Here is a 26,434-nt window from a genome sequence, read left to right as displayed (position 1 = left end):
TGCTTCTCTCCTTGATGAGTTTCCATCCGTTGCTTCTTCTCCTGCCTTCAGGGGCTTTGGAGAATAAGTGGACCCTGTCTTCCTTACGGTAGTCCCTGCTTAGATCATGGAAGACTGCTATCATGTCACCCTTAATCCTTCTTTTCATTAAACTAGACCGGGGGTCTCCAACCTTGGCAACTTTTTTTTTATTGTTTGCATTTATATCCCGCCCTTCTCCGAAGACTCAAGGCGGCTTACATTGTGTCAAGCAATAGTCTTCATTCTATTTGTATATTATATACAAAGTCAACTTATTGCCCCCCAACAATCTGGGTCCTCATTTTACCTACCTTATAAAGGATGGAAGGCTGAGTCAACCTTGGGTCTGGTGGGACTTGAACCTGCAGTAATTGCAAACAGCTGTGTTAATAACAGACTGTCTTACAGTCTGAGCCACCAGAGGCTTTAAGGCTTGGGGACTTCAACTCCCAGAATTCCTCAGCCAGCTTTGCTGAGAGTTGACATCCACAAACTTCAAAATTGCCAAGGTTGGAGACCCCTGAATTAGACATATCCAATTCCTGCAATTGTTCTTTGTATATTTTAACAATAACAATAGCACTTAGACTTATATACCGCTTTTTACAGCCCTCTCTAAGCGGTTTACAGAGTCAGTCTCTTGCCCCCAACAATCTGGGTCCTCATTTGACCCACCTTGGAAGGTTGGAAGGCTGAGTCTTCTTGAGCCGGTCAGGATTGAACTGCTGGCAGTGGGCAGAATTAGCCTACAATACTGCATTTTAACCACAGGGAGGGAGGGAGGGAAGGAAGGAAGGAAGGAAGGAAGGAAGGAAGGAAGGAAGGAAGGAAGGAATAGTAATACCACTTAGACTTATATACTGCTTCACAGTGCTTTTACAGCCCTCTCTATGCAGTTTATAGAGTCAGCCTCTAGCCCCCAACAATCTGGGTCCTCATTTGACCCACCTCGGAAGGCTGGAAGGCTGAGTCCACCTTGAGCCGGTGAGATTTGAACTGCTGAACCGCAGCTAACAGATATTTTAACCTCCAGTCCTCTAATCCTCTTCCTTGCTCTTCTCCGTTTCCGGCAGCTACACCGAAGCCGATGTCTACAAAATCCAGCATTGCTTCTGCTACACTTCGACGGTGCTGACCAGCACCTTGGCCTTCCAGAAGGAGCAGAAACTCAAGTGGGAGTGTCAGGTAAGGGCTACACCCACCCACCCACCTGTCCGTGGGCTTTGTTATTCCCCCAGGTAGCCCCGAGATCGAGCTGTCGACATTCCAAGTAATGCGCCTGTAGAAAACAAAGGAGCTCCTCAAAGGACAGTTTATAGCAGGGGTGAAATCTACTTACCTTCCTTACCGGTTCGGAAGTGCATGGGCCGCGTTTGCGCATCACATGTGCGTGCAGACCTTCTGCACATGCGCAAAACCTCCTTAAAACCAGGAAGTAATGACACTCGGGCAGGTGGGCGGAGCTTTGCGCCACCATCGCTACCGGATTGCCGAACCAGCAGCAAATGATCGCTACTGGTTCGCGCGATCCGGTCCGAACCAGGAGCATTTTACCCCTGGTGTATGGGTTACATCATATTGGCACAAAGGGGTGAAAGATGACTCTGAGATTTCCCGCGGCTTTCACCTAATTGAAAGTTTTCCCCTTCCCTCCAAGTCACTGGTCACGCTGTCCAATCCAGGGGCTGGCTGGTTGCTGGGTTACCGGCTCCTCCTCTGGCCAGCCACCTGTGAGAATGTCCTTGGTTCCTACAGGAAAACGTTATCGCTTTGGCTACAAAATCGCATCTAACTATTTCCTCCCTCCCCACACTGCTGTGTGGCAACCCTGAAGCCTCCGAGATGGCTTCAGCCAGGCTCACTTCAGGGTTGACATGAGCATCATGGTCTTTGAAATCAATCTACCAAGTGGGGAACATCTGGAATAAAGAGGTCCCTCAAAGCTGTGTTTGAGGCTTTAAACGGAACAGAATTAACAACGTTGCTTCCTGCAAAGGCCTTTGCTCCTCTTTTAGGTCTTATGGGAAGGGCCAATCATCTCCAAGCCTTACTCCCGAGTCGCCCCTTTTGTCTTAACTGTTCTTGCCTTCTGGCAGCTCTGTGCATGTGCGCACTGGGAACAGGCTCCCCCTGTTCCTCTGCCTCACTAAGGTCCGACTCTGGAGGCTCCGGAGGCAGCACGTATCTCCCAGATGGCCCTTTCTCTGCCTCCGACACAGAGCCCTCGTCTGAGCCTTTCCTAGACTCCAGGACTGGCCCATGGTCCTCCCCCCACAACCTCCTCACTGTCCGACTCTGCTGCCAGGTCCGCAGGCTGCTGGCGGACCACAACAGAAGTTTGGTGAGAAGACCCATTTCTGAGACATGATACAGCTGGTGCCCTCCGACCTTGATGGGCCTCCATTCCCATCACTTGGCAGGTAGCACCCACACTGACAAGGAGACGACTTGAACTGATGTCCACCATCTTTGGGCTAGAAGAAGGCTGTTCTTCTATCTCACAGGAAGCCAACTGAGTTTGCTGGGATTGGTTTTTGAGTAGACATACGTGTACAAAGAAATAGAAACAGAATTACAGAGTTGGAAGGGACCCTGGAGGTATTCTGCTTGAGCAGGAGACCCTAAACCATTTCAGATAAGTACCGATAAGGCTGTACACTTTACATACTTTTCCAGAAGAAGATCGTCAACTTTCTTCTAACATTGAGATGTGGTGAGTTTGTAAGCCTCGTAATTCAAAACACCCAGGAGTTAGAAATATCTAGAGCCGTGATGGGGAACTACTATATGGCATGCATAGCCATATCAGTGGGCACACGAGCTCAGCTCCAGTGCGCATGAGCGCACCGACCAGCTGATTTTCAGGCCTTCTGGGCCCACCAGAAGTAGGGAAACAGGCTGTTTCCTGCCTCCAGAGGGCCTGGGTGGTGGTGAGGAAGGCCTATTTTTCTCTCTCAGGTGGCTCCAGAGCCTCTCTATGAGTCTGGGGAGGGCGAAAACTGCCTTTTCTACCACCCTGGAGGCCCTCCGAAAACAGAAACAGCCCATTTACCAACTTTTGGTTGGACAGGAAGTGACATTTTTTTGCCATCCCCAGTCTCCAGAGCCTCTCTAGGATGGGGAAGGCTGTTTTCGCCCTTCCCAGACTCATAGAGAGGCTCTGGAGCCAGCTGAGAGGGGAAAAACGGGCCCACCGGGCCATCGCATGCCAGGAGCAGGTGGGGGGGGGTTGTGTGTGCGGGGGCACATAGAATTATGGGTGTGGGCATGCACACACGATCCCCTCCACAACCCCTCCTGGCACGCGATGGCCAAAAGGTTAGCCATCTATAGGTTTCCGAAAAACTTTCTGTAGTTTGGGCTGCGATATTCTAAATGACCTCCAGATGGCACCAGAGACCTTGTTTCTCTTTGCTGCCCTCTAGTGGCTCTGTGGGTTCTGTCAACCCATCAAGATTGAGTGCAGGAGAGGAAAATGACACACACAAAGACACACAAAGACACACACACGCACAGAAAGAAGTTTCAGTTCCCAACCTGCACACAACCCATTCAGAACTGTGTCGGAGCTCCCTCTTGTGGTCCTGCTTGGAAAAATATTGCAAGCCTTATACCCGAAACAGCTGCATGCAATGTGTTTACCAAAGGCTAATTTATTGTAAACCAGGTTAGGGACAAATTGTTACTGGACGAATCTATGAGTCACTAAGAGTTGACAGGAACTCGATGGATCATAATCAATCAACTTGATTGCAAATGCATTTAGGAACTGAGCCGGTGGATCAAGGAATCTGAAAAAGGTTCCTACCTTCACACAATAGAATAACAGAGTTGGAAGGGACCCTGGAGGCCATCTAGTCCAACCCCCTGCTTAGCCAGGAGACCCTGCACTATTTCAGACAAATGGCTGTCCAGTCTCTTCTTAACAAGTGATGAAGCACCCACGATTTCTGACGGCAAGTCATTCCACTGATTAATTGTTCTCACTGTCAGGAAATTTCTCCTTAGTTCTTATTTATTTATTTATTTATTTAATCATATTTATATACCGCCCTATCTCCCGAAGGACTCAGGGCGGTTCACAGGCACTTAAAAAACACATAAATACAATATAAAAACAGTTAAAAAACTTATTCTAAAAGCCCGTTAATTAAAATATAAGAATAAAACCCAATTAAAACCATAAATTTAAAATCTAGCTCAGTCCTGCACAATTAAATAAGTATGTTCTAAGTTGCTTCTCTCCTTGATTAGTTTCCATCCGTTGCTTCTTGTTCTACCCTCAGGTGCTTTGGAGAATAGCTTGACTCCCTCTTCTTTGTGGCAACCCCTGAGATATTGGAACACTGCTATCATGTCTCCCCTGGTCCTTCTTTTCATTAAACTAGACATACCCAGTTCCTGCAACTGTTCTTCATATGTTTTAGCCTCCAGTCCCCTAATCATCTTTGTTGCTGTTCTCTGCACTCTTTCTAGAGTCTCAACATCTTTTTTAATAGTGTGGCAACCATAACTGAATAAGTAAATTAACACCCTTGTTATAGAATGGAGCCATTTTTCAGACTTAGAAGACTTAGAAATAGCTTTATTGTCACTTTGAATGTACACTAATCGGCATACATTAAAATGAAATTTCGTTGCATGCAGTTCTCAAAGGGTCACCCCCTCCGATCTACACTACATAACCATGACGGAATAAATAAAGAATGAAATGGAATAGAATAGAGAGTGGAATGGAATAGAATGGAATAGAATAGAATAGAATAGAATAGAATAGAATAGAATAGAATAGAATAGAATAGAATAGAATAGAAAATATGGAATGGAATGGAATGGAATGGAATGGAATGGAATGGAATAGAAAAGAAAAGAAAATATGGAATAGAATAGAATAGAATAGAATAGAATAGAATAGAATAGAATAGAATAGAATAGAAAATATGGAATGGAATGGAATGAAATGGAATAGAAAAGAAAATATGGAATAGAATAGAATAGAATAGAATAGAATAGAATAGAATAGAATAGAATAGAATAGAATAGTTGGAATGGAATGGAATGGAATGGAATGGAATGGAATGGAATAGAATAGAATAGAATAGAATAGAATAGTTGGAATGGAATGGAATGGAATGGAATGGAATAGAATAGAATAGAATAGAATAGAATAGAATAGAATAGAATAGAATAGAATAGAATAGAATAGAATAGAAAATATGGAATGGAATGGAAATAGCAATAGGAATAGAATGAGAAGAGAAGAGAAGAGAAGAGAAGAGAAGAGAAGAGAACAGAACAGAACAGAACAGAACAGAATATTGTAGAATAATAACTTTATCACTTTGAATGTGCACTAATCAGCATACATTAAAATGAAAATTTGTTCCATACAGCTCTCAAAGGGTCTCCATCTCTAATTACACTGCATAAACATGACAAAATAAATAAAGAAATACAGAATTATTCACATACCCACAACAGATTGAACCAGAAGCTCGGCCCAAGAGTTGGACTAGCACCACATATTCAGATAGCCAAAGATAGCTTAACCAGAGTCAGGTCAACCAAGCTTCCTATATTGCGTGAATTCAGATGTGGGGCTTCACCTGAAGGGACGAAGCTTGCAGATCTCTTCCACCTGTAGAGGTCTCAGGAGATGGGGAAATAAAATCGGTTCATTCCTTTCTTTGTTTAAAAATTTTAAACTGCCTGACAGCTGAAGATCTCTAGGTCGTTTACAATAAAAACACAGTTACACACATAAAATCAAATAAAGTGCAAAATAAAGACATCACACAGTGGAAATGAGACAGCTGCAAGGCAGTCATTCAAAAGACTAAAACAACGTACATTAAAATGTCATTAAAATACAATTAAGCCAGTTAAAAGGCCTGGGATGATAGAAAGGCAGTCATCTAAATCTAAAATCACAGGGCATAAACACAATTAAAATCAGATTAAGAGGTCTAGGAAAATAGAAAAGTCTTCACCCAGGATAAGAATGATGGTAACGGGGATGCCAGGATGCGCTAAATGGGGTGCCACCACAGAAAAAGCTCTCCTACCCTTACAAAGACCCACCTCACCCCCTCTATTTGGGTGATGGGATGGATCTGGAGAAAGTCTCGAAGGCAAGGCCTTCAGATCTAGATGTCAGTTTTGGAAGGCAATTTTCTTTTTGCTTCTTAACTGCCACATATTTAACTGGGGAAGTTGGGAGGGGGTTGTTGTTGGAGCAGTAGAAAGTTAGTCATAACAACATCCCATATTCAAGGATTTTTGCCTGTGTCTGATGTAGGCTGCCTGAAGACTGTATCCAACTGAGTGTGAAGAGTTGATTGGACAATGTGATGAACTTGTGGATGCGGGGCAGGGCTGTGAACTGTCAACTGGGTGTGGAAAACCTGCAAGCTTTCAGTTTCGGGTTTTCCCAGCTGTGCCAACATGACATCTCTAATAAATTGGAACTTTGAGGAACCTCAAGCCTCAGAGCTTTCTTTCATTGGGGGTGTTCCTTGGAACCCTGACACCAGATAGGAGAAGAAGGGGATCCTCCAGACAAGCTGGTCTTCAGCTGCTGAAGCTTTTGAAGGTCAAAACCCGTTGAACTTCTGCCAGGTTTCAAGATATCTCCTGCAGGCTTGCAGCTCAGATCTCAGGAAGAACGGTTGAAGCAATTGGGTATGTCTAGTCTAATGAAAAGAAGGACCAAGAGTGGCATGATAGCAGTTTTCCAGTATTTGAGGGGCTGCCCCAAAGAAGAGGAGGGGGTCCGCCTATTCTCCAAAGCACCAGAGGGCAGGACAAGAAGCAATGGATGGAAACTAGTCAAAAAGAGAAGCAACCTGGAATTAAGGAGAAATTTCTGACAGGGAGGACAATTAATAATAATAATAATAATAATAATAATAATAATAATAATAATAATAATAATAATATTTTAATTTTTAATTTTTATACCGCCCTTCTCCCGAAGGACTCAGGGCGGTTAACAGCCAGATAAAATACAGTACAATAAAGTACAGTACAATACAATACAATAAAATCACTATTAAAAAACTTATTTGATATGGCCAATAAAATTAAATTATAAAATACATATTATAAAATAAAACCCCATTTAAAATCCAATTTAAAACCCCCTTTTTATGCCAGTCCTGCTCGGAAGAATAAATACGTCTTCAGCTCGCAGCGAAAGGTCCGGAGGTCAGGAAGTTGTCGAAGTCCTGGGGGAAGCTCATTCCAGAGGGTAGGTGCCCCCACAGAGAATTAACCAGGGGAACAGCTTGCTTCCAGAAATGATGTGTGCTCCATCACACATGGAGGTCTTCAAGAAGAGATTGGACAGCCATTTATTCAGAATGGTATATACTATAAGGACTTCTGCTAGGGTCCCTTCCAGCCCTATGACTTTATGTCCAATTTGGATGAAGAATCATCAGAGAGAGAAGCAACCTAGAACTAAGGAGGAACTTCCTGACACTTAGAACAATTAAGCCATGGAACAACTTGCCTCCAGAAGTTGTGAATGCTCCAACACTGGAGGTTTTTAAGAAGAGACTGGACAGCCGTTTGTCTGGAATGGTGTAGGGTTCCCAGCCTGAGCAGGGGGTTGGACTAGAAGACCTCCAAGGTCCCTTCCAGCTCTGATTTTCGCTTATTCCGAGCAGTTTAGGATTGGGATAAGAGGTAGTAGTGTGTCTCCTTTCCCCCCCACCCAAAAAAAACACCTTAGGAAGAACGAGCGCGTTCACCTGTCTTTCTTCTTCGCAGGCTCTTTTGCAAGTGGCCAAGAACCTTTTCACTCACCTGGGTAGGTATCCGAGGCCACCCAGCACCGGCTAAGGGCCGGAGAAAGCAGGCCCTGACCTGGGAGGTCTCTGCTTCCAGGCCCACCACTCAAGAGGCTCCGATGATGATTCGGCCGTATTCCCTGACATTGGCGGCGGCGGGGGGGGTGTTGGCAGGGTTCCTTTCCAGTGGAGGTGGGGTGGGAATAGCCAGCCCCCCCAAAAAAATAAAATATGTCTGAGCCCACTATCTGGGTCTCTGAGCTTCTCTCTGCCATGTTCCTTTTTCAGATGATGTTTCGGTGCTGCTGCAGGAGATAATCACGGAAGCCCGGAATCTCAGCAATGCTGAAATGTGGGTCTCATCCTGGGCAGGAGGGCCTGGTGGTTACAGCTACCCCCTTGGGGGGAGGCGATATGCTTGAGGAGCAGCCAAAACAGCCACGGGACAGAGAGGGGGGGGAGAGAGGGGGGGTCTCTGGATTGCGCACAGTGTCTCCTAATGCTGGAGGGGAGAGCATGGCGGGGGTGGGTTCCAGGTTTTAGACTTCAGTTTACTTATTTCAAGAATTTCCTGGATGGCTCCCGCTTCTGGTTTGTGGACTCTGGGTGGAGTAATCGATGAAAAATAGAAAGTGGGGAAAAAGATGGGGAGGAGCAGGGGAAGGGAGCGGGGAGGGAGAGATGGAGAAAAGGAGGGAGAGGAGGAAGGAAGGAAGGAAGGAAGGAAGGAAGGAAGGAAGGAAGGAAGGAAGGAAGGAAGGAAGGAAGGAAAAGTGAGGAAGGAGGGAAGGAAGGAAGGAAGGAAGGAAGGAAGGAAGGAAGGAAGGAAGGGGGTGAGAAAAAGTGAGGGAGGGAGGGTGGGAGGGAGAAAAAGTGAGGAAGGAGGGAAGGAAGGAAGGAAAAGTGAGGAAGGAGGGAAGGAAGGAAGGAAGGAAGGAAGGAAGGAAGGAAGGAAGGAAGGAAGGAAGGAAGGAAGGAAGGGGGTGAGAAAAAGGGAGGGAGGGAGGGTGGGAGGGAGGGAGAAAAAGAGGAAGGAGGGAAGAAAGGAAAGAAGGGAGAAAAGGGAGGAAGGAAGGAAGGAAAAAAGGGAGGAGGAGAGGAGAGGGAGGGAGGGAGGAAGAGAGAAAGGGGGAAGAGGAAGGGAAGGAGGAATGGAGCGGGAGAGAAGGGAAGATGAAAGTAAGGAGGAGAGAGAGAGAGAGAGAGAGAAGGGAAGAAATGAAATAGAGAAGGAATAGAAGCAAAGTACATTCCAGCCATTCTCCGCCCATAGGCAGAGCGGCCTATTCTCTTGGAGTGGGGAATTGGTCCAAGGACCCCCGGAATGGGGGCCAGCTGTCCCTGCGCCTGAGTTTCCCTTCTTCCCCCTTTTCCCCTCCGCCGGGCTCTCTCCTAACCCCTTTCCCCTCATGGGGAACAATTCCCTTCCAGATGTTCGGTTTTCCTGCTGGACCGGAGCAGCCATGAGTTGGTGGCCAAGGTATTTGACGGCGGTGTGGTGGATGACGAGGTGAGAAAACTAGTAGGACGCGAGCGTGGAAAGAAACTAAGGGGGTTGGACTAGATGACCTCCAAGGTCCCTTCCAACTCTTCTGTCATTCCAAATGAAGGAGAGGAGGCTTAAGTCAGGTAGTCCTCTACTTACGACCACAACTTAGGTCAAAAATTCCATCGCTAAGGAAGATTAAAAGGGGATCGTGCCTGGTTTTACAACCCTCCCTTTCCTTTCGCTGCAGTCGTTAAGCAAATCCGTGAAGCTGTTAAGTGAATCACGTGGTCGTTAAGCAAATCCAGCTCCCCCCCCCATTGACTTGGCTTGTCAGCACCTGGCTGTGGAATTCTGGGAGTTGAAGTCCGCCAGGCTTAAAGTTGCCAAGGTTGGAGACCCCTTACTTAGATGACCCTTCTGGTCTCTTCCAACTCTATCATTCCTGGCTGGCTGGGGAATTCTGGGAGTTGAAGTCCACCCGTCTTAAAGTGGCCCAGGTTGAGAAACACGGATTCCACTCTGCAAACCGGAACCCTCTTTCTCTTTATGCATAATTTAAATAATTATTATTATTATTATTATTATTAATAATAATAATAATAATAATAATAATAATAATAATAATAATAATAATAATAATAATAATAATAATAATAATAATAATAATAATAATAATAATATTTAATAATAATAATAATATTTAATAATAATAATATTTAATAATATTCCTTCTCCCGAAGGACTCAGGGCAGTGAACAACCAAATAAAATACAAACACAAACACATACAATATTAAGAACAACCCTTAAAAAACTTATTCAATTGGCCAAAGAAATTTAAAATACAAATTACACCGTATAAAATTACAGAAATTTAAAACCCATTAAATTAAATTAAAATTTTAACAATCAAGCCAGTCCAGCCATGTGAAATAAATAGGTTTTAAGTTCGCGGCGAAAGGTCCTAAGGTCAGGTAATTGTCTTGCGTTCCTTTCTTTTCTCCATGTTCTCCTTTTCCTTTCATCGCCGTTTTATATTTGTTCCGCTCTTTGTGTCAGTTTTATGGGATAAGTAAAGCAAAACCGAGATATATTTGGAGTAAGCAGCAGATTCTGCCTTCCCTGCTGACAGAGCTATGAAATCCGGATTCCAGCCGATCAGGGCATCGCCGGCCACGTGGCCACCACCGGCAAGATCCTGAACATCAAAGACGCCTACTCTCACCCCCTCTTCTACCGCGGCGTGGACGACAGCACCGGCTTTCGCACGAGGAACATCCTCTGTTTCCCCATCAAAGACGAGAATCAGGGTGAGCTGCCCATTCGTGGGGGAGATACGCGAGTCCAGGGTGCCAGGACGCCTTCAGACCGTCCTAAGAGAGGGACATCCTGGATTGGCAGGTGGTCTGTCTTTCAAGTCAATGAAAGTGATCAGAAGGAGACACAATCTGTAGGAAGGAGGGAGGGAGGGAGGAAGGAAGGAAGGAAAGGGGGGAAACGAGGGAGGAAGGAAGGAGGAAGAGAAGAAAGGAAGGCAAGGAGGAAGAGAGAAGGAGGGAGGGAGGGAGGAAAGGGGGGAAACGAGGAAGGAAGGAAGGAGGAAGAGAAGAAAGGAAGGCAAGGAGGAAGAGAGAAGAAGGAGGAGGGAGGAAAGGGGAAACGGAGGAAGGAAGGAGGAAGAGAAGAAAGGAAGGCAAGGAGGAAGAGAGAAGAAGGGAGGGAGGGAGGAAAGGGGGGAAACGGAGGAAGGAAGGAGGAAGAGAAGAAAGGAAGGCAAGGAAGAAGAGAGAAGGAGGGAGGGAGGGAGGAAAGGGGGGAAACGGAGGAAGGATGGAGGAAGAGAAGAAAGGGAGGGGAAAAAGGAATAAGGAAGAGGAGGAGGAGGGAGGAGGGAACAAGGGAGGAAAGGAGGAAGAGAAGAGGGAGGCAAGGAAGAAGGAGAGAAGGAAGGAGGGGAAGGAAAGGAAGGAAGGAAAGGGGAGAGTGAGGGAGAAAGGAAGGAAGAAGAGAAGAAAGGGAGGGAAAGAAGGAAGGAAGGAAGGATTGAGGGAAAGAAGAAGGAAAGAAGGAGAGAGGAAGGAAGGAAGGAAAGAGGAAGGGAGGGATGGAGGGATGGAGGGGGAAGGCGAGGGAGAAAGGAAGGAAGGAGGAAGGGAGGGCAGAAAGAAGGAAGGAAAAGGAAAGAGGGAGGGAGGAGAAAGGAAGGAAGATAGCTTTAGCTGGCTGGGGAATTCTGGGAGTTGAAGTCCACCCATCTGAAAGCGGCCAAGGTTTAAAGCTGCCCTTTTACTGACCTCCAGTCCGAGCCCTTCCAAAACCGGGTGCTGACCGGTGCAGACAGAAATTCACCCGAACAACTTTCTTGATTCGGGGAAAAAAAAGGGCCCTTCGGAAGACTCTGCCGAAAATGCCCTTCAGCTGTTTTGCAGCTGCATCACAGGGCTGGCTCATAACCAAGCAGGGCAGGGGGTAGCTCTAGGGCAGGGGTCTCCAACCTTGACCACTTGAAGACTTGTGGAGCTTTGCTGGCTGAGGAACTCTGGGAGTTGAAGTCCACAAGTCTTAAAGGGACCAAGGTTGGAGACCCCTGCCCTAGAGAAATGAGTCCTCCTCCATTTTCCTCCTACTTTTTCCTCCTCTCTCCTCCTTCTTCTTCTTCCTCCTCCTCCTCCTTCCTCTCCCATCACTGTTTTCTCTTCCAGAGGTGATTGGAGTGGCAGAGCTGGTCAATAAAATCAACGGGCCATGGTTTAGCAAATTCGACGAGGATCTGGCCACCGCCTTCTCCATCTACTGTGGCATCAGCATCGCTCATGTACGTGAGTTTTATTCTCTCTCTCTCTTTTTTTGTTTCCCCTGATGGCTCTCGGCTCTTGTCCGGGTGGAGCCGAGCAGCCTCCGGGTACAGAGGGTCAGATGGATCCACTGGGAAATTCCGGGATCTGGATCCCAATGCATCCGGATGGAAGGTTGCACATCCACCTGGTTCCTTCTGGGGAAAGAAACCCCCAGAAAATTAACTTCTTAATAGGCTGCCTGCACCAGGACGGACTAAACAAAATCTTCCTTCTTCTTCCTACAGTCCTTGCTCTACAAGAAGGTCCATGAGGCTCAGTACCGAAGCCACCTGGCCAACGAAATGATGATGTACCACATGAAGGTAATCCGAAGGCTAAAATGAAGGGCCCGGGCAGAAGAATAATTTGGGGTTCCGACTCAAGCTGGGGTTGCACAAGAAGAAATAAAAACGAGATCCAGACAGCTGGGAAGGAAGCAGAAATATTTATCCCCTAAAAGCCAGGAGGTTTGGCCTTAGGGGCAGCTACGGAGAAATGGGGTACAGCGACATAGTTTTTATAGGGGAGCGTGTCCTGAAAGTGGAGGTATCTACGTGCTGATTCTAGAGTGACAATTGACGGGCGTGTGTGTGAGTGTGTAGGGTATGTATTCTTGTGAACATGCAGTTCCGGTGGGAGACCTAATTTAATTAACTCTTTTGCAGACCTTCTCCTTTGATATGTGGATTAGGTCTGCGTAACTTACTTGGAGGTTTCAGGAAGTTTGAGTAAAAGATTTGCACCCATTTGCTATTTTTAGAGAGAGAGAGAGAGAGAGAGAGAGAGATCTATATGTCTGTATATCAATCTATATATCATCTATATCTGTCTACAGTATCTATATGCATTCTTCCTTCCTTCCTTCCTTCTATCTATCTATCTATCTATCTATCTATCTATCTATCTATCTATCCATCCATCCATCCATCCATCCATCCATCCATCCATCCATCCATCCATCTATGAGTTTTCTATTGAAGCAACCTGGTTTACCCAAATATGGGAAGAAGCATATTGCTTCCTTTCATCTTTCAGCCCCAATCCAGGAGCCCTCAGGCAGTCACTTTCATGACAAACTATTTTGTGTTAAATTTAACACAATTTAACACACATATATATATCTCATCTCTATTTTATCTATCATCCATCTATATATCTATATCTATCTCATCCATCATTTATCTATCATTAACTATCCATCCATCCATCCACTTTGTGTCTCCTCTCTGGGGCCTGGCATCAGAAGAAGAAGTCACCCATCCAGTTTCCGCTTGGAAATGTTGAGTCATTTTCCTCTTCCAGGTATCCGATGATGAGCACACCAAACTTCTCCACGAAGGAATCATCCCAGTTTCACAAATCGACCCAAACTTCGCCAAATTCACGTACACACCACGATCGCTTCCTGAGGACGACACATCGATGGTAAACATGAGTTCTGATTTGCCTGCTTAAAGCACCTGGAAAGATTGGTTGGTTGGTTGGTTGGTTGGTTGGTTGGTTGGTTGGTTGGTTAGTTGGTTGGTTGGTTGGTTGGTTGAATCATTCATTCATTGATCAATTCATTCATTGATTCATTCATTCATTCATTGATTAATTAATTCATTGATTGATCAATTCATTCATTCATTTATTGATCAATTCATTCATTTAATCATTCATTGATTCATTCATTGTTCAATTCATTCATTGATTCATTCATTGATGAATTCATTCATTTAATCATTCATTGATTCATTCATTGATCAATTCACATTCATTCATTCATTCATTCATTCATTGATTGGATGAATGAGCCCATCATTTCTTTTGCTAAGCGAAACAACTTGTCCAGTGAGTTTTGCCTCATTTTACAACCTCACATTTGCCAAGGGACTCGGGAGGTTATGCAGGTTGAAAAACATCAAACATCAAATAATGAATAGAATAGAATTTTTTTATTGGCCAAGTGTGAGTGGACGCACAAGGAATTTGTCTTGGTGCATACGCTCTCAGTGTACATAAAAGAAAAGATACCTTCATCAAGAATCATAAGGTACAACACTTAGTGATAGTCACAGGGTACAAATAAGCAATCAGGAAACAATGTCAATATACTGTAAATCATAAGGATATAAGCAACAAAGATACAGTCATACAGTCATAAGTGGAAGGAGATGGGTGATGGGAACGATGAGAAGATTAATAGTGCAGACTTAATAAATAGTTTGACAGTGTTGAGGGAATTATTTGTTTAGCAGAGTGATGGCGTTAGAGAAAAAAGAGAGAGAGGGAGGGAGGAGGAGAAGAAGGGAGGAGGGGGGAAGGAAGGAAGGAAGGAAGGAAGGAAGGAAGGAAGGAAGGAAGGAAGGAAGGAAGGAAGGAAGGAAGGAAGGAAGGGGAGGAGAAGGAGGAGAAAAAGAAGGAGGAGTGAAGGGAGGAGGTGAAGGAAGAAGAAAGAGGAGAGGGAGGGAGAGGAAGAGGAGAAGAAGGGAGGAAGGGTAAAGGAAGGAAGGAAGGAACGAAGGAAGGAAGGAAGGAAGGAAAGGAGGAGAAGGAGAAGGTAGGAGAAGAAGAAGGAGGTGAAGGAAGGAGGAGAAGGAGGAGAAGGAGGAGAGAGAGGGAAGGGAGAGGAGGAAGGGAGGAAGGAAGGAAGGAAGGAAGGAAGGAGAAGGAAGGAAGGAAGGAAAAGGAGGAGAAGGAGAAGGTAGGAGAAGAAGAAGGAGGAGTGAAGGGAGGAGGTGGAAGAAGACGAGAGGGAGGGAGAGTGAGAGGGAGGAGGAGAAGGAGAAGGGAGGAGGAGTGAAGGAAGGAGGTGGAGGAAGAAGAGAGGGAGGAAGAGTGAGAGGAGGAGAAGAAGGAGTGAAGGAAGGAAGGAGGAGAGAGGGAGAGGGAGGAGGAGAAGGAGAAGGGAGGAGAAGAAGGAAGAGTGAAGGGAGGAGTTGGAGGAGGAAGAAAGAGCAGAGAGGGAGAGGGAGGAGACGGAGGAATGAAGGAAGGAAGGAGGAGAGAGAGGGAAAGGGAGAGGGATGGGGAAGAGGAGGAGAAGGAGAAGGGAAGACGAGGGAGGAAAAGAAAGAGGAGAGGGAGGAAGGATGTTTCGCTATCAATCTTTTCCCCTCAGCTCATCCTTCTCTTCCTTTCCTTTCCCCACAGGCCATTCTGAGCATGCTCCAGGACATGAACTTCATCAGCAGTTACAAAATGGACCGTCAAACCCTGGTCAGGTACGGTCGGGAGAAGGGGGCAAGCCGGTTTTTCCATTTTTCTTCTTCTTCGGGATCCCGAAGTTATAAAAGGAGTCGATTTGCTTCTCCGTTCGGACACCAGGCTTAGTGCGTCAATTAATGCACAGCGTCATCCGAGGAGGTCCACAGAAAAGGGGACTTTGGGGTCCTTGGTGCTGGGTGGTTTTCTTGCAGACATGTCATGACCAAACTAGGTAACATCATCAGTGTTAGAAGGGGTGGGGATTGTGGGGTGAGGGAGGAGGAGGAGGAGGAGGAGGAGGAGGAGGAGGAGGAGGAGGAGGAGGAGGAGGAGGAGGAGGAGAAGGATTGTAGGGTCCTTGGTGCTCTCTGAGCCTGATGGTTTTCTTGCAGGTGTTTAATAGTATGTAAAAATAAGGGTGAGACCCCTCCCTTCTAGCACTGATGGCGTTCCCTAGTTGGGTCATGAAATGTCTGCAAGGAAATTGCCAAGCGCAGAGACCACCGAGGACCCCAGAATCCTCCTGCTCCTCCTTATGATGCAACTAGTCATGAAACCAGTTCAACTACTTCAATTAACGATGAAGATCATGATAGCCCTGATGTTGTTTGTTCCCTAGTTGGGTCATGAAATAACCCAGCTCAGAGACCACCAAGGACTCCAACCCCCCCCCCAATAAAATAGCCTTAGTATTCATAGGGGAGGTTTCTTGTCTGGACTACCTGGAAGGACCAACACAGGAGGACAAAGTAGGGCTAGAGAGGCCCATGGGGGGTGGTGTCTTTTTCAAGAATGCCCAGCCCACTAGGGACATAGCGGTCAAGCCCTTGAAGCTTGATTAAGGAGAAGCAGCTTCCCACGGCCTCTTCTGGACTGACGTCTAGAGATTTGTGAGGTTGGTTGGTAGACCGTGAAGATCCAGAAATAACAGGATACCAATAACAGGGACCTTGGAGGTCTTCTAGTCCAACCCCCTGCCCAGGCAGGAAACCCTACACCACTTCAGACAAATTGTTATCCAACATCTTCTTAAAAACTTCCAGTGTTGGAGCACCCACAACTTCAGGTGGCAAGCTGTTCCACTGGTTCATTGTCCTCAATGTCAGGAAGTTTCTCATTAATGTCAGATTGTTTCTCTCCTTGGTTAGTTTCCATCCGTTGCTTCTTGTCCTGCCCTCAGGTGCTTTGGAGAAGAGGCGGACTCCCTCTGCTTTGTGGCAGCCCCTCAATTACTGGAATTCTGCTATCATGTCCCCCCCTGGTCCTTCTTTTCATCAGACTAGACCTACCCAATTCCTGCAACCGTTCAGTGAATGTTTTAGCCTCCAGTCCCCTAATCCTCTTTGTTGCTCTTCTCTGCACTCTTTCCAGAGCCTCAACGTCTTTTTATATCATGGAGGCCAAAACGTCTCCTGCTTTGGCCATCGAGTTGGACTAGAAGACCTCCAAGGTCCCTTTCAACTCTGTGATTCCTCTATTCTTGTGCAGTGTGTATTGGGGTTTGGATTTTGGTTGGGTTTTTTGGGGGGGGGGGAAAGACACAGGGAGGAAGCAAATGTCTTAAGAAGGGGAAATGGCTGCTTGGTTTTAAATTCTGGGCATAAATAAGCGGGGGGGAGGGGTCTGCCCTTGGTGACTGTCTATCATGCCCACCCCCTCATTGGACCTGAATCTGCAGAGGAAGATGAGCCAGACACAGAGCCGAAGGGAGGTCGAGGGGGCGGCTTCGGAGGAAAATGGGGAGGAGCGGGGCTAGTCAGGCCTTTCAGAACTGGGATGGCTTGTAGGCAGAGAGGAAGAGGGGGCAGGATGACCAAGAGAGGCTAAGCAGTGAACATAGAGACAGATGATGAGCAAGGACCACCCCCTCCTGATCCTCAAGCACGGAGAGAGGAGAGAAGGCGAGAACTGTTCTGTCCCCCCACCACCACCTCAGTCTGGGAGACATGTGAACTGACTCAATTAGCCAGCAATTTAGTCCACGGCAGCTATCAGCTCTGGCCGCAGACCAGTGAACATCTGCCAAGGTTTTCTTTATCTTCCCTGATGCCGACGTCACAGAAGCTTGTTACCGGAGCTACCAGGAAGTCAGTTACAAACAGCAATCCAGGCCAAATGCTCAGTCAAATAATTCAGCTCAAGTTTTCTCCAGTCAGTTTGTTTTGTCCATCACGAAGTAGTAGAGCAGCCCCTCCTGCTTTTATACCCTGTGGGGTATGGCTCCGTGACTCAGCACTCTCTAGGCCTGCCCCACCCCTTCTTTTGTTGTTCCCGCCTCTCTTGTCTACGAAACCTGGGATCTAACCAGGACTGATTGTCCACAGGTGGGTCTGGAAGCGTTGCCTGGGTGGGGGGAGATACAGGAGACAGAGGCCTCGTCACCTCCTCCACCTGGCCTGCCTCTGGCTCCTGGAGCTGAGCCAGAGAGGCCGACCCTGCAGAGGGGAGCCCCGACGGCCCTTCCCCCTCACTCTCTGAGTCACTTTCTGGCAGGGGGCCAGGTCCGGGGGTGGGAGCTGGAGCCACAACAAGAACAGTGTAGAGCAGGGGTCTCCAACCTTGGCAACTTTAAGCCTGGAGGACTTCAACTCCAGTCCACCAGGCTTAAAGTTGCCAAGGTTGGAGACCCCTGGTGTAGAGTGACCAAGCTATTTGGGAAGAGAGCACCCCGCCCCTCTCCACAAGGCACACCTGGGGACCGAGACGTACGGAGACGCTGTGGGGAGGGGCATTTGTCAGGAACGAACACTGAATTCCTGGAGGGTTTGAACTTTCCTGGATTCCTTGCATTCTTTCTGGATTTCTGGATTACTTGCCTTGCTCCTTTGCTTCCTGAATTCCACGACTGGCCTGGTTGGATGTCTTGCTGTGCAGCCGTGGTGCTCACAGTTTTTGGGCTAGACTATTTGCATCCAGAGGCTGCTTGAGGGGTGTGTGTGTGTGATCACTTTGTTCTGGGACTTGCCAGAAACGTGGGAGCGTTTGGGGAAAATCGTAGCAATAAAGGGACGGTTTGAACTGCCAGCTGCCTGTGTTATCTTTGTGCTGTGTCCCGGATCATCACGCTGTCTCTTTGTGTGTATGTGTGTGTGTGTCTCATTTTCCTCAGGTTCTGCCTCATGGTGAAGAAGGGGTACAGAGACCCCCCCTATCACAACTGGACGCACGCTTTCTCCGTGTCCCACTTCTGCTACCTGCTGTACAAGAATCTGGAGCTCGTCAATTATCTGGAGTAAGTGGACGTGGATGATGGGCTTCATTTACGCCCGGGGTCATCGGGGAGGGAGACCCTACCGGGCTGCAGGATGCATGAAAAGGATCTTAAGCATCTCGGGGCAACGGAAGCTGAGGTTGAACCAGCAACTCTTGGTCCCTGTTCAACTTGTGGAAAGTCGGGGTGCCCAGCAAAGACCCGTTGAGGCTCTCCAAAGCAATTTCCTTCGTAAATCACATTTTTTGGTGGCACGGCAACCAAACGGTCACTAAATGAATTGTTGTAAGTCGAGGACTACCTGTATTCCAGGTGTGGCCTTACCAAGGCATTGTAAAGAAGGGACCAACCCTTCACGTGATTTTGATCCTGCCCCTCCGTTAATGCAGTTCAGAGCTGATTGTGTCCGTTGTTTTCTCTTCCCTTTAGAGACATCGAAATCTTCGCCTTGTTCATCTCCTGCATGTGTCACGACTTGGATCACCGAGGCACCAACAATTCCTTTCAAGTGGCATCGGTAAAGTTGGAAAGCCCCCTCACCCCCCCCCCACCTTGCAAGGGAGAATGAGGGGAGGGTCTTGCTAGATGCAGCATTGGACAAAGAACCATCCATTCCATTCCCCCCCCCTTGCGGCATGCTCCCGGTTCGGACCGGATCGCCTGATCCGGTAGCGATGGCGGCGGGTGGTTCGGAGAATTGGTAGCAAAAATCCCTGCCCCCCTCCCATGCCCAGCTGAGCCGTGCGATTATCAGAGGGCTTTTTTTTTTTACTTTTAAAAGCATTTTTTCTTCGGCTGAAAAAATAGAATAGAATAGAATAGAATTTTTTATTGGCCAAGTGTGATTGGACACACAAGGAATTTGTCTTGGTGCATATGCTCTCAGTGTACATAAAAAAAAAGATACGTTCATCAAGGTACAACATTTACAACACAATTGATGGTCAATATATCAATATAAATCATAAGGATTGCCAGCAACAAGTTATAGTCATACAGTCATAAGTGGAAAGAGATTGGTGATGGGAACTATGAAACGATTAATAGTAGTGCAGATTCAGTAAATAGTCTGACAGTGTTGAGGGAATTATTTGTTTAGCAGAGTGATGGCCTTCGGGAAAAAACTGTTCTTGTGTCTAGTTGTTCTGGTGTGCAGTGCTCTATAGCGTCGTTTTGAGGGTAGGAGTTGAAACAGTTTATGTCCAGGATGCGAGGGATCTGCAAATATTTTCACGGCCCTCTTCTTGATTCGTGCAGTATACAGGTCCTCAATGGAAGGCAGGTTGGTAGCAATTATTTTTTCTGCAGTTCTAATTATCCTCTGAAGTCTGTGTTTTTCTTGTTGGGTTGCAGAACCGAACCAGACAGTTATAGAGGTGCAAATGACAGACTCAGTAATTCCTCTGTAGAATTGGATCAGCAGCTCCTTGGGCAGTTTGAGCTTACTGAGTTGGCGCAGAAAGAACATTCTTTGTTGTCCTTTTTTAATGATGTTTTTGATGTTAGCTGTCCATTTGAGATCTTGCGATATGATAGAACCCAGAAATTTGAAGGTTTCTACTGTTGATACTGTGTTGTCAAGTATTGTGAGAGGTGAAAGTATGGAAGGGTTTTTCCTAAAGTCTACCACCATTTCTACGGTTTTGAGTGTGTTCAGTTCCAGATTGTTTTGGTTGCACCACAAGGCTAGTCGTTCGACCTCTCGTCTATATGCGGATTTGTCATTGTCTCGAATGCTTTTAAAAGTAAAAAAAAAAGAACGCGCGCCATAGCTGATCACCCTCCCTCCCACTCTCCACACGCTGTTCTACTTATCCCATGCCTCCTTTTGGTGTGCACTGTGCACACGCGCACCTCGCATTTGGTGCGTGGTGCGCACTGCGTAGGCCGCGAACCAGTAGCAAACCGGTTCAGATTTCACCCCTGCCTTGGGGGTCTCCTTCACCCCTGCCCAGCCTCTGCAGTGAGACAGGTCTCCATTCTCTCTCTCTCTTCCAGAAATCCGTTCTCGCCGCTCTGTACAGTTCCGAAGGATCCGTCATGGAGGTAAAGGAAGGAGGAAGAGCCCCGTAGCCAGGAAGGATCAAGCGTTTGTGTAGAGAACAGGAGGGCAACTAGAACATGGAATCACAGACAGGAGAGCCGCCTTCCAATCTTTGAGGGGCTGCCCCAAAGAAGAGCCAGGGGGGAAGGGGAGCCCACCGTCTTCTCCAAAGCCCCTGAAGGGCAGGAGAAGAAGCAACGGAGGGAAACTCATCCAGGAGAGAAGCAACCTGGAATTAAGGAGGGATTTCCTGACAGTGAGGACAATGAACCAGGGGAACAGCTTGCCACCAGAAGTTGTGGGTGCTTCATCATTGGAGGCTTTTAAGAAGAGACTGGACAGCCATTTGTCTGAAATGGGATAGGGTCTCCTGCTTGAGTAGGGGGTTGGACTAGAAGACCTCTAAGGTCCCTTGCAACCCTTCCTTTCTCTTCTCTTTGCTTCTATTCACTTCTCTTCTCTATTCTCTTCTCCTTCTTCTCTTCTCCATCCTTCTCTCTTCTCTTCTTTTCTTTTCTCTTCTCTTCCCTTTTCTCTTCTTCTTCTCTTCTCCATTCTTCTCTCTTCTCCTCTTTTCTTTTTTCTTCTCTATTCTATTCTATTCTGTTCTATTCTATTCTATTCTTCTATTCTATTCTTCTCTTCTTCATCCTTCTCTCTCCTCTCCTCTCCTTTCCTCTCCTCTCTTTCTATTTTATTCCATTCCATTCCATTCCTCTTCTCTTCTCTTCTCTTCTCTTCTCTTCTCTTCTCTTCTCTTCTCTTCTCTTCTCTTCTCTTCTCTTCTCTCCTCTCCTCTCCTCTCCTCTCCTCTCCTCTTCTGGAAGGGACCTCTGAGGTCTCCTAGTCAAACACCCTACTCAAGCAGGAGACCCTATCCCATCCCGATAAACTAAAGGAGGCGACTGTGATGGAGGTCACGTGAGGCTTCATCTCTTGTGGATTCAGGAATCCGTTGCCTTCTTTGCCAGATGGGAACTAGAGTGAAATTTGGCCCAGGCAGGAGAGAAAATCCGGTGGGTTGAAATGTCTTCAGGATGCCCTTTCTCCGTAGCTTGTGGGGAAATCCCTGGAAATTAACTTGGGTCTGAGCAGAATAGTCACCAATACTGGTAGCCTTGATACCAGTATACTTCGAATACTGGTTCGAAGTTATGACGACACTAAAACAGGCGACTTACGATCATTTTCCACACTTATGGCCCTTGCAGCGTTCTCTCGGTCACGTGATCTAAATTCATAGGCTTGGCAACTGGCAGGTACTTAGGACTGTTTGCGGTGTCCCGAGGTCACGTGATCCCTTTCGGCGACCTTCTGACAAGCAAAGTCGATGGGGGAGCCAGTTCGCTTAACAACCTTTTATTGAAAAATAAAGTTTCAATTATATCAAGTCCGCCATCTTGATTCTTTTGAACACCCACCCTGGCGGCCCTGCTGGGAGACACAGATGGGATAGTGAATCCAGTATATTTATTGTGGCCTGTCAGCAGCCGAATCAGAGGAGGAGGAAGAGGCATGGGAATTGGGGTCAGCATCCAGGCAACCTGAGAGCTCCGAGGGGGAAGAGGGAATGGAGCTGGCAGAGAGAGGTGGGGGAGAGAGGGGCGGAGCCTGGGCTGTCCGTCAGTCCTCAGATGGAGAGTCAAAAGCCCCCAGGTCTGGAGGTGACTGATGAGGAAGAGGAGGAACAGCTGGGCCCAGTGTCTGACACATAGATAAGCAGAAGACAGAGGAGAGGAGAGCAGTGGAAATCTATGGGCCGGTCCTTGGGATAGAAGAGCCACCGCTGCTAGCGAAGCCCACACTAGCTCTGGGGATAAAAGGCAGGGGGCGAAGAGGAATACACGGGATAGACAACTATTCATCTCCCTGCCGGACAGACTTGTTAGCCTGAGAGAGAAACTATTTTGCTGGGCTGCCGGCGTTCCTAATAAAGGAATCTTTGAGTTCACTTCAGAGGGTTTGCTGTGTTCGGGGAGTTGGGTCAGGGCAATATTTCTATCACCAACCCTGCTCTGTGGGATCAAATCCTCTACAAGAAAGTCCTTGACTTACGACTGCCTTTGGGCCCAGAATTTCTACTGGCCAAGCAGATTGTTCAGTGAGTCACGTGCTGATTTTTACATCATTATTTTTTTTTGCCACCATTGTGAAGTGAATCGCCAACATTGTTAAATGAGTCACGCGGTTGTTAACCAAATCCGGCTTCCCCAGGTGACTTTCCTTGTCGTGAATGGTGATTCACACGACACCCCCCCCACCTCAGGAGGGTGCAACGGTCATAAATACATGCCAGTCCTCAAATTTTGATCATGTGACCCTGGGGAATTCTACGACGGCTGTAAGTATGAGGACAGATTATAAGTCACTTTTTTCTTAGCATTCTTGTAACATCAAAAGGTTGCTAAAGAATTGGTTGTGAGGCGAGGGCTACCTGTATCCCACTGCACGATCTGATAGGCACAAAACGATTGATTTATGAGTGCAATTATGCAACATATTCGTTGACATCTCTGTTGTGTTTTCTTTGTCTTAGAGACACCATTTTGCTCAAGCCATCGCCATCCTGAACACCCACGGCTGCAACATCTTCGATCATTTCTCTCGCAAGGTGGGCTTCCTGGACAGGCTGTGAGAAATTGGGGAGGGGGCTTTTAAAAAGGGAGCCGGGGTTTTTATGGCAAGGGTATAGTAGATACGATCTTGACTTCTTTGGCACCCGTCCCCTCCCCAGGTGGCCCTGGGCTATGCTAACTGGGAGGGTTCTGGGAGTTGAAGTCCAGCTCTGGTGAATGAGGGATTCTGGGAGTTGAAGTCCTGAAGTCCACCTCTGGTGGATGGGGAGTTAATGGGAGTTGAAATCCATACAAGTGGTTGGGAAACTCTGGGAGTTAAAGTACACCCATGCTGGCTCAGGAATTCTGGGAGCTGAAGTCCGACTCCGGTGATTGGGGAAATCTGGGAGTTGAAGTGCTTCTGTGCTGACTGGAGAATTCTGGGAGTTGAAGTCCAGCTCTGGTAGATGGGGAGTTATGGGAGTTAAAACCCATACATTTGGTTGGGGAATTCTGGGAATTGAAGTTCACCCATGCTGGCTGGGGAATTCTGGGAGTTGAAGTTCACCCATGCTGGTTGGGGAATTCTGGGAGTTGAAGTTCACCCATGCTGGCTGGGGAATTCTGGGACCTGAAGTGCCCACATCTTAAAGTTGTGAAGGCTGAGAAACACTGCACTTGGGTCATGCCCAGTTCCCAAATTTTGGACACTGAAGACCCCATTGTTCCCCCAAACTGTCCCCCCATCCAAGCTGTGGATGGAATTCTGGAGTCCTACCTGGAACTCCTTGAGAGGCCTCCAAGTCAGGCCACAGAGCAGCCTCTCTTGACTAACCAGTTGTTGACTAACCAGGGACCGCTTGATCCCACAGGATTACCAAAGGATGCTGGATTTGATGAGGGACATCATCCTGGCTACCGACCTCGCTCATCACTTGAGGATCTTCAAAGACTTGCAGAAGATGGCCGACGGTAAAGCCGGAAAACCCCCCCCCCGCCCCCACCCACTCCCCATCCTTCCCAAATTGAGGGTCTTCTCCAGGGGTTGTCCCAAAGGTGCTCTTTCCAAGAGGCAATTGGACTTTCTTGTTTTTTTTTTCTTTTGAAGACCTTTCGATTCTCATCCGAGAAGCTTCTTCAGCTCTGACTGGATGGTGGAAGATGGAAAGATTGATACTCCTTGCAGAAAGCCGGTCATCTGCATCCTTTTAGGGTGTCATTGATACTCCTTGCAGAGAGAGCTGGTCATTTGCATCCTTTGAGACGGTCCTTGAGGCCACTTGGAGGTTTATCTGTGTCCTCAGGGACACCTGAGTGGTGTCAAATGGGTGTGGAGCCTTCTTGGCTGCAGGATATTTTCTGGCCTGTCCCCTCTCACCACACCCGTTTGGACCACTCAGGTGACCCTGAGGACACAGGTAAACCTCCAAGTGGCCTCAAGGACCCTCTCAAAGGATGCAAAGGACCCAGCTGTTTGCAAGGAGCATCAATCCTTCCCTTCCCCACCATCCAGCCAGAGCTGAAGAAGCTTCTTGGATGAAGAGCGAAACGTCTTCAGAGACAAAAACAAGAAAGTCCAGTTGCCTCTTGAAAAAAAAAATCAACCATGACCTGCATGATGGAGAATCTCCATGGGGTAGTGTGGAAGGACATCACCAAATCCCTGAGGAACAAAAATTCTGTGTCCTGGACCAGGAGTCTCCAACCTTGGTCCCTTTAAGACTTGTGGACTTCAACTCCCAGCTTTGCTGTCTGAGGGATTCTGGGGGTTGAAGTCCCCAAGTCTTAAAGGGACCAAGGTTGGAGACCCCTGCCCTAGAGCAAAGCTGGCTGAGGAACTCTGGGAGTTGAAGTCCACAAGTCTTAAAGGGACCAAGGTTGGAGACCCCTGCCCTAGAGCAAAGCTGGCTGAGGAACTCTGGGAGTTGAAGTCCACAAGTCTTAAAGGGACCAAGGTTGGAGACCCCTGCCCTAGAGCAAAGCTGGCTGAGGAACTCTGGGAGTTGAAGTCCACAAGTCTTAAAGGGACCAAGGTTGGAGACCCCTGCCCTAGAGCAAAGCTGGCTGAGGAACTCTGGGAGTTGAAGTCCAGAAGTCTTAAAGGGACCAAGGTTGAGACCCCTGCCCTAGAGCAAAGCTGGCTGAGGAACTCTGGGAGTTGAAGTCCACAAGTCTTAAAGGGACCAAGGTTGAGACCCCTGCCCTAGAGCAAAGCTGGCTGAGGAACTCTGGGAGTTGAAGTCCACAAGTCTTAAAGGGACCAAGGTTGGAGACCCCTGCCCTAGAGCAAAGCTGGCTGAGGAACTCTGGGAGTTGAAGTCCACAAGTCTTAAAGGGACCAAGGTTGGAGACCCCTGCCCTAGAGCAAAGCTGGCTGAGGAACTCTGGGAGTTGAAGTCCACAAGTCTTAAAGGGATCAAGGTTGGAGACCCCTGTCCTGGACCAAATCTACAACTCCAAACACACAGGCTCCTCAGATACAAACTCAGCTCAGCTGTCAATCTTTCCATGGCTGTGTTTGTGTTGTCTTCTTGATGACAGGGTGGAATTGCAGGCATCCGTCAACTTACAACCATTCATTTAGTGGCCATCGAAGTTATTTACAACCGCACCGGAAAAATTTTTTTTGACTTGTTGTGACCATTGTTCACACATGATCAAAGCCCAGAGACTCGCATCTACTTACGACGGTTGCAGTGGCCCGGGGTCATGGCTTTGCAAAATGCCAGACTTACTTTACAACCGTGTTTCTAATGGTTGTAAGCCGAGGACTACCGGTATAGTTTTTATAACAAGCCACATCTTAAGCGACAGCTCAGAAAATAGGTTGACAGGGAGAAAATTGGATATTTAGCACGGAATCCATTTGCCTGACTGGGGGCTCAGGTGGCTCTTTTGCGCATCCTTGAAAATCACCGTTGTTTTCCCGCCGATAATTCATTATTATTATTATTATTTTGCTCCGTTAAAAAAATAAAATGCACGAAGCGTGAAAAGACGGGTTCCTGTTATCAGAGGCCTTCTCAAGGGCAGAATAGCTTCCGAGGAGAAAGAGGCCGAGTGGCGTTTCTTTCTTTAAATTAGCTCCCTTGTTTTTGCCGGAAGGTTCTCTTAGATGGCATGTCTGAAACAGGTTCGCGCTTGGGCTCTGCTTTGGAAAAGGAGGTTCCACAAAAAAGTAGATTTTGGGTCAACCGGCAGGTTGTGGATCTGCTCAACATGGTCCGTAGGGATGATAGTCAGGAAACCAGCAGACAAAATTAAAATGCATGATGCGTAGTTAGGCCATTATACTT

General features: G+C 47.2%; 1 protein-coding gene across 4 annotated transcripts in view; it reads left to right on the top strand.

Moving 5' to 3' along the window:
* Window positions 1–26,434, top strand: part of PDE2A (phosphodiesterase 2A) — a 243,949-nt gene that overhangs the window by 203,859 nt on the left and 13,656 nt on the right. For all 4 annotated transcript variants that reach the window (XM_058185121.1, XM_058185118.1, XM_058185120.1 and 1 more), the window contains 14 exons: window positions 1,095–1,206; window positions 7,795–7,834; window positions 8,103–8,166; window positions 9,246–9,324; window positions 10,435–10,612; window positions 12,005–12,117; window positions 12,385–12,462; window positions 13,442–13,564; window positions 15,275–15,345; window positions 18,438–18,560; window positions 18,969–19,056; window positions 20,538–20,585; window positions 23,120–23,194; window positions 24,011–24,110. In XM_058185121.1, the coding sequence (XP_058041104.1) occupies window positions 1,095–1,206; window positions 7,795–7,834; window positions 8,103–8,166; window positions 9,246–9,324; window positions 10,435–10,612; window positions 12,005–12,117; window positions 12,385–12,462; window positions 13,442–13,564; window positions 15,275–15,345; window positions 18,438–18,560; window positions 18,969–19,056; window positions 20,538–20,585; window positions 23,120–23,194; window positions 24,011–24,110 (1,292 nt within the window). The remainder of the gene's footprint in view (window positions 1–1,094; window positions 1,207–7,794; window positions 7,835–8,102; window positions 8,167–9,245; window positions 9,325–10,434; window positions 10,613–12,004; window positions 12,118–12,384; window positions 12,463–13,441; window positions 13,565–15,274; window positions 15,346–18,437; window positions 18,561–18,968; window positions 19,057–20,537; window positions 20,586–23,119; window positions 23,195–24,010; window positions 24,111–26,434) is intronic.

The sequence above is a fragment of the Ahaetulla prasina genome, chromosome 5 (genome assembly GCF_028640845.1).
Source record: "Ahaetulla prasina isolate Xishuangbanna chromosome 5, ASM2864084v1, whole genome shotgun sequence".
NCBI lineage: Eukaryota > Metazoa > Chordata > Lepidosauria > Squamata > Colubridae > Ahaetulla > Ahaetulla prasina.
The sequence above is the reverse complement of the archived record's forward strand: the minus strand, read 5'-3'. Positions and strand labels throughout refer to the sequence as shown.